Here is a 7,411-nt window from a genome sequence, read left to right on the forward strand (position 1 = left end):
GGAGTGAGGGGGGATGAGGGGAGTGAGGGGAGGGGGAGGAGGGGGAGTGAGTACGGAAATTTTTTTTTACGGAATGTAGAAGTAGAAAGAATCATAATTAAGTAAATATATTAATAAATAATAAATATTTACTCCATACGTTGTGGATCTGGGGAGGAGTGAGTATTTTGTAAAAAAAATTTACAAAATGTAGAAGTGGAGAGAAAATTATAAAATAACTTATTAAAAATGAAAAATATTTGCAAAAGGTAGAAGTAGGGAGAATCGTGACTAAATAATTATATAAATATAATACATAATAAATATTTAACCCACTCGTTGTGGATCTGGGGGAGCAGTGGGGAGTGAGGGGGAGAGGGAGTGAAAAAAAATTACCAAATGTAGAAGTAGAGAGAATCATGACGAAATAATTAAACAAGTATAATAATGAATAGTAAATATTTACGTTTGGCCAACGTCAAACGTTGAGTTTAGGTCTATTAGGTGAACAAAGGAGACGGTACGGCTAACATATTACAATAAAATACAGTAGAAACCAGAAGACATGGAGAGACATTGAGTTTGGACCAGAAGACATGGAGGGACTTGAGTTTGGACCAGAAGACATGGAGGGACATTGAGTTTGGACCAGAAGACATGGAGGGACGTTGAGTTTGGACCAGAAGACATGGATGGACATTGAGTTTGTATGTACCACTCACCGGGATGTGGTGCATGTTGCTGATGCCGGCTGTGGTGAGGGTGATGGTGGACCACTCACCGGGATGTGATGCATGTTGCTGATGCCGGCTGTGGTGAGGGTGACGTTGTGTCGGACGCCCCCCACCTCCCCCGAAGGCTCGATGGTGACGCGCATGTTGGTGATGTCGCGGAGACGCGCGCGGTAACTGTACTCCGTCAGAGCCTGTCGGGGCACTCAGACCTGACTCTCTGACTCACAGCCACCCAGACCTGACTCCCTGCCTCACAGCCACCAAGACCTGACTCACAGCCAATCAGACCTGCCTCACAGCCACCCAGACCTGACTCCCTGACTCACAGCCACCCAGACCTGACTCCCTGCCTCACAGCCACCCAGACCTGACTCCCTGCCTCACAGCCACCCAGACCTGACTCCCTGACTCACAGCCACCCAGACCTGACTCCCTGACTCACAGCCACCCAGACCTGACACCCTGACTCACAGCCACCCAGACCTGACTCCCTGACTCAGACCTAATAAACTAAAGTTTAATAAAAATAATAATAATAATAATGATAATTGCAGATGATTTCTATCGTTCACAACAGTAATCAGTGGAGGTAATCACAGGTAATCAGAGCACAGGGGCGGTAACGGTACAGTAATAATGGTATTCATCAGCAGTATTACATATATATAAATGGTATTTATCAGCAATATTATATATTTTTAAGTGGTATTTATCACTAATATCATACATTTATATATAGTATTTATTAGCAATATTATATATTATAAATGGTATTTAACACCAATATTACATATTAATAAATGGTTTTTAAAACATTTAATTATTATACCATTTAATAATGGTAAATAGCGCTTATCAATGGTATTTATCACAATATTATATATTTATAAAAGGTATTTATACCATTTAATTATTGTGTCATTTAATAATGATAAATACCATTTATATAAGGTATTTATCACTAATATCATAAATTTATAAATGGTAATATAACATTTAATTATTGTACCATTTAATACTGGTTGGCAGTCCAGTTATAAATGGTATTTATCAGCAATATCCCTTATTTATAAATGGTATATACATCATTTCATTCTTGTACCATTTAATAACGGTAAATACCATTAATAAATGGCATTTATCACCAATATTATATATTATAAATGGTATTTATCAGCAATATTACATATTTATAAATGGTATATAAATCATTTCATTCTTGTACAATATAATACTGGTAAATACCATTAATAAATGGTATTTCAACCCTAATGGCGACCATATCAACGCACCTGCATGGCGACTATGGTATCAACAGTGGAGATGAAGCCTCCGTCGTGCATGCGCATGGCATTCAACCATTCAACAATACGCTCCTGGATGATGTTGATACCATCACGGATAAGATAAACCATCAACCCGTAACTGGTTGACTCAACCGCGTGGGCGTCCCACTCCTGCTCAAACTTGGGTTGTAGCAGGTTGCGCTGGTTGTTCTCGTAGACCCTGGTGTTGGTCGAGACCGGGGCCCGGGACCAGTAGACCAGACCGTTCTCCTCGCGCTTGATGGAGTCCAGCGTGTTGAAGGCCAGCTCCTTGTCCACGCTGTGATGGTGGGTGGTGGTGGTGATGGTTAGGTGGTAGGTAATGGTAATGTTAGGTGGTGGTTAGGTGGTGGTGGGTGATGGTTAGGTGGTGGTGTTGAAGGTCTCACAGCCACCCAGACCTGACTCCCTGACTCACAGCCACCCAGACCTGACTCCCTGACTCACAGCCACCCAGACCTGACTCCGCTACTGTAGTTAGGTTGGACTCGCATGTTACCGAGCAGGCCACGCCAGACGCGACTGTACAAATACAATTTCTGTGCATATTAGAACTATAACATGCACACAAATCATTGCCTACTAATAGTAAATGATATCTATCGTCCACAAAGTTATTCCTGCACCAACGTCTTCCACAGTGGGGGGGAAAATTATTTGATGTTACTCCGTTACATCAAATTAATCAATTATGTATTGTTGTATTTAATTATTTGATGTTGTACATTTAGTTGAAGAAGCCTGGTGGTACATAATCTTTATTCTCAGGCACACTTCACAATTTTTGCTGTTTTATTGTTTTCTCCCACGCTTCTGCTTACAGTTCTACAGTACTACATCTTACAGTACTACATCTTGAGCCATCATTAACAAAACTATTGAAAAAGCAGCGGTGTTGACATATTACAGTGGGTCCAAAAAATATCCGACACAATGGAAAAACTTTATGATTTTGAACCGCGAATTTTATAAAAATACAATAATCAAGTCAATATTTGATGATATTGTTGTTTTGGTATGATATTTGTATTTGCCATGTAAATTTACATTAGAATAATGTTTATGTTATTTTGTTGGATAAGCTTTAATTAAATAAAGTTTTTCCTTCGTGTCGGATACTTTTTGCAAACACTGCATGTCTAAAGTACCGAAAGCATATTCCTCTTCACTTGAAAGCATTCCATACGTCTTGTAGCCGAAGCGAGCCATGCTTGTGAATTAAAAACAATTATAGCATGCACTTCTGATAGACACTACGACCAGTGGTTATTGTTTTATGCATCGTAATCAATCTTGGACAAACTGTTTCTATATTGGGCATTTTCAATGACGTCAGCATAAACTTGAGAAGGAACATGAAGAAATGAAATCACTTCATTGCGAGTTGCTAGTGCCGCAAGATTATAGATAAGAGAATTATCGCCTTAAAATGACGAATGAGCAAAGACTTCGCAACAGACGAATTTATTGAAGCAATTCGTATACGAAATGGACACTGCATGAGTTCCGGTCTTTCACAGCTAAGACGCATCATCGTTATGCATCTCTGGAATATTGGATGAACCGTCAATACATTAGAATCCTTTGATGTTTTCTGACGCAACCTACATAATATCAAACGTAAACAAACTCGAAACGAACCGCAGACATCAAACGGTTCATTGAAGGCCGGGTGAGCTTTGCTACGACGTTCAAGCCATGTTGCGACATCCATTCATTTACACGTCGTTCGTGCTTTAGAATTTGAAAAGGTTTTTCAAAAATGAAGGCAACGATACTTGAATATCACAAGGTTCACTTAAAAGCTAAAACTCTAATTTTTCATTAAAGAAATCCCCTCGACAACAAACCTTTTTGTCGGAGAGAGGCGACCATATATAGCCCATAATACTGTCCGCGGGTCGGCTAATATGTACAAGGATATCAAAATATGTATGTTTTTTGATAGGTTGGTTACTATAAAGTATAAACACGAAGACAAATACATCATTTTGAAGGAAGCTAGTGAGCTTGTCTCCGTTTAAGATTAGGTTCCATAAAATAGTATCTTACAATGTAATTGGTATTGGGATCGTTCTAAGCTTTTATCTAAATGCGTATATTAGGCGTCGATGAGTTATTGTAAATAACTGTCACTAATTAACCTACCGAAATTTGTAACGCGTGGATGATTAATAGTTGTAATTTTTGATGATTATTTTAATTTAGTTGCAATTCCTAATGATTAATTGTATGTCTTGGATAACTTATGTTAAAGTATAGGATTTGAAGAACAGTCGCGTGGTCAGATGGGATTCAAGATAGGAAGTTTGACTTGTTCAGAGACTTACTCTGATTTAGAGCCGAAGAAATATAATCATTCATCGCTCCAACTGTCTGAGATATCAGTGTCGTTTTATCACTAAATGTCGTTTAATCTTGCCTGTTTTGGTATTAAAATTATTTTTTTTAACAGTCCCTGCTCCTGTACTGAATGAGAACCTTTTAAAAAACGTCATCTTTTAACCTTTTTTCCGTCCATTACAACCTTTTTGACGCATTTTTTCATTTATGGAAAAAAGCGCTATTGTGCTCGCCATGTCCTTCCGTCCGTCCGTCCGTCCGTCTGTCCGTCCGTCCGTGACTTCACGTTTCCGTCGACGAGAAAATGCGTTCTCTGTCACTCACTGCAGTGAGTACTGAGTTATATTTTTTCAAAGTACCTGGACCGCTTGATTAGTTGAATTAATCACGCTACAAGTATTGTCCTATAACTAATCATTTAATCATACTTGAAAGTCAAAAATTAAAAAATAAAGTAACGTTAAATGAGGGTAAAGAGATAGAAAATACAAATAAAGAAAAGAAAATAACAATAGGCATCATGGACGTAACAAGTTTAATTGTATCATTTTATCTGTTATCTTATATTTATTCAAGTTCATTTGTTTGCAGAAACCGTTGTTGGAATTTTGAACTAAGATTGACAATCGTTGAACCTGGGACGCGTAAATTCTACAGTGATGAAATTTTGAGATGAAAAGCGACACATAAATCATTGCTACGGTATATAGAGGTAGTCTCTAGTTAAGTTTTAGCTTGGAAGCTGAAGTATTAAAAAAAGTTTTAAATTTTTTAGCTTGTAAGCGCTGCTAGAGAGCCGCAACAACTGCTGTACTCGTGATAGTAGCAGCAACAGCTGCGTTTCCACTAATTTATCACATCAATTCCAAGTATTCTTGTAAATGTCATGATGGAAATTGAAAATTTGCTTTTTCTCTGTGGAAATATTCTTCATTTTTTTAGATTGTATTAAATAAATGAAGAAGAAATGAAATCTAAAGTTTTTTTAGATTGTGTACGAGCAGTTTTGAATTCCCGTGAAAATGTTAAAAACGAAGTTATATCATTTTTGGGTGTCTCAATGTTTCTCGATTTCGTTTCTTATAGACGTTAGGGAATGTTTTGGATGAAAGTTTCAACAATTTGATCAAATTGAACAAGGAGGTTCAACAAGCTGTTCAAATTCGGGGTTGAAAATTAGGTTGAAATATCAATCAATAATTCGCAACCTAAAAAACGTATTTTAATGCAACAATCCAATTTGTTTCGTCGAAATGCCTTTTGATTGGCTAGCCAACGCAGCATCACCGTATTTGATGCTATGCATCGTATGGATTAGTTAGCATCATCATATTTGATAATAATTATATTTTGTCAGCACAAAACAGCATTTTCAATATCATCTTTTTCGCAGGCAACATCAACATCAACGTTACGCTATCGAAACTTCAGTATTCAACATCATTTTTGCACGTAACATCAACATCAACGTTACCGTACGCTATCGAAACTTCAGTATTCAACATAATTTTTGCAGGTAACATCAACATCAACGTTAACGATATCAACACTTCTGCATATTCAACATCATTATTTACGCAAGCAACATCAACGTTACCGATGTCAAAACATTTGTATTCAACATCATTTTTGCAAGCAACATCAACATTAATGCTATCAAAACTTCTGTATTCAACGTAACCATTTCCCTCACCAGCGCTAAGTTCAGTGAAGGCAGCAACGTAATTCGATATTCCGCTTATTAGCACAAATTATCATAAATGTTTGATAAGAAGCATTTAATGTATCCCACCTCTTATACCCTACCCTCAGCGCCACGAGTCAATGCACGAGTCTCACTGTTACCCTCGTCGCTACCCTCACTGTTACCCTCGTCGAAGATCTTATTAAGTGAAACGAAGCAAGTTTGGGAGGATATGTCCGGCGTCAATCTGGCGTCTCATTATAATCATTATAATTATATTATGTGATCATATGTAATTGGGGCGTAATATTCACTTGACCTGAAAGTGATTGATGGTAAAGTGTTAGAAATGAGTCAGTATCTGGAAGACACGTGATAGATCACGCGATCAAGATCTTAGTTGTGGGCGGAAGCCAGAAGGCTATATAAGGGGTGGCAACCTTAGTATGAGCCCCCCGCAGTAGCTGATATGCGCTCCGCGATGTAACGCGTCGGTCGGTTCTCCGATCTTACGGTCGACGCCGTAGCTTATAACTCTGTATCGTAAATCTTGTATAACCATCCCGTATACAAGATATGTTATCTAGACAACAGTGTCTTACTAACCCTTTACGACCTTATAGTCATATAACCCGATCCTCAGCTAGAGCTTAATAAATTTAATGAGCTCTGACAGATAGTAGAAAGCAAAATTTTTAAACACACCAAAGACACACACCGGTACACGGACACACAGGGTGAAAACCACCCAATTGTACAGACACACGGACACACAAGGGAAAAGATACACAGAAAAGAAGGAAACCCTCGTGAGACAGGACTGGAGGCATACATACCCTAGGGGATACACAGAGACACACAGGATACACATAGACACACAGGATACACATAGACACACAGGATACACATAGACACACAGGACACACAAGGACCACAAAGGGCCCACAGAGATACTTAGGACACACAGGGACCACACAGGGCCCTCAGAGATACTTAGGACACACAGGATCGGCGTACTTAAAGAAATTGCTGAGACAGAAGGAATAATCATGCTTGCCTTAACCGAGTCACACCTAAGAGAAGATATCCAAGATGGAGAAATCGAGATGAAAGGCTTTCAACATTACCGAGCAGATCGAAAAGAAGGGAGGAAAAAAGGAGGCGTTATAGTCTACCTCAGAAATTTCCTCGCGGCAAAAACAGTTCCCCTGCATCTAGGCTCCAATGGATATGTGGAACATGTTATACTATACATTCCCCATCTCCATCTGTGCATAGCTATCGTATACCGACCGCCTGACTGCCCGCCTGAAAAATTCAATGAAACTCTCGATATAATAGAAACA

At 38.7% G+C, this 7,411-nt stretch overlaps 1 protein-coding gene across 1 annotated transcript in view; it reads right to left on the reverse strand.

Annotated features, from left to right (window-relative positions):
• LOC108682311 (complement C5) overlaps positions 1 to 2,318 on the reverse strand; it is a gene marked incomplete at its 5' end in the record, with an annotated part of 15,497 nt that extends 13,179 nt beyond the window's left edge. Inside the window, 2 exon segments of the mRNA XM_018171449.2 lie at positions 771 to 904; positions 2,006 to 2,318. Coding sequence (XP_018026938.1) covers positions 771 to 904; positions 2,006 to 2,318 — 447 coding nt within the window.
• Between the last annotated feature and the right edge of the window lie 5,093 nt (positions 2,319 to 7,411).

This window comes from Hyalella azteca, unplaced genomic scaffold, assembly GCF_000764305.2.
Source record: "Hyalella azteca isolate HAZT.00-mixed unplaced genomic scaffold, Hazt_2.0.2 contig3321, whole genome shotgun sequence".
Taxonomy (NCBI): Eukaryota; Metazoa; Arthropoda; class Malacostraca; order Amphipoda; family Hyalellidae; genus Hyalella; species Hyalella azteca.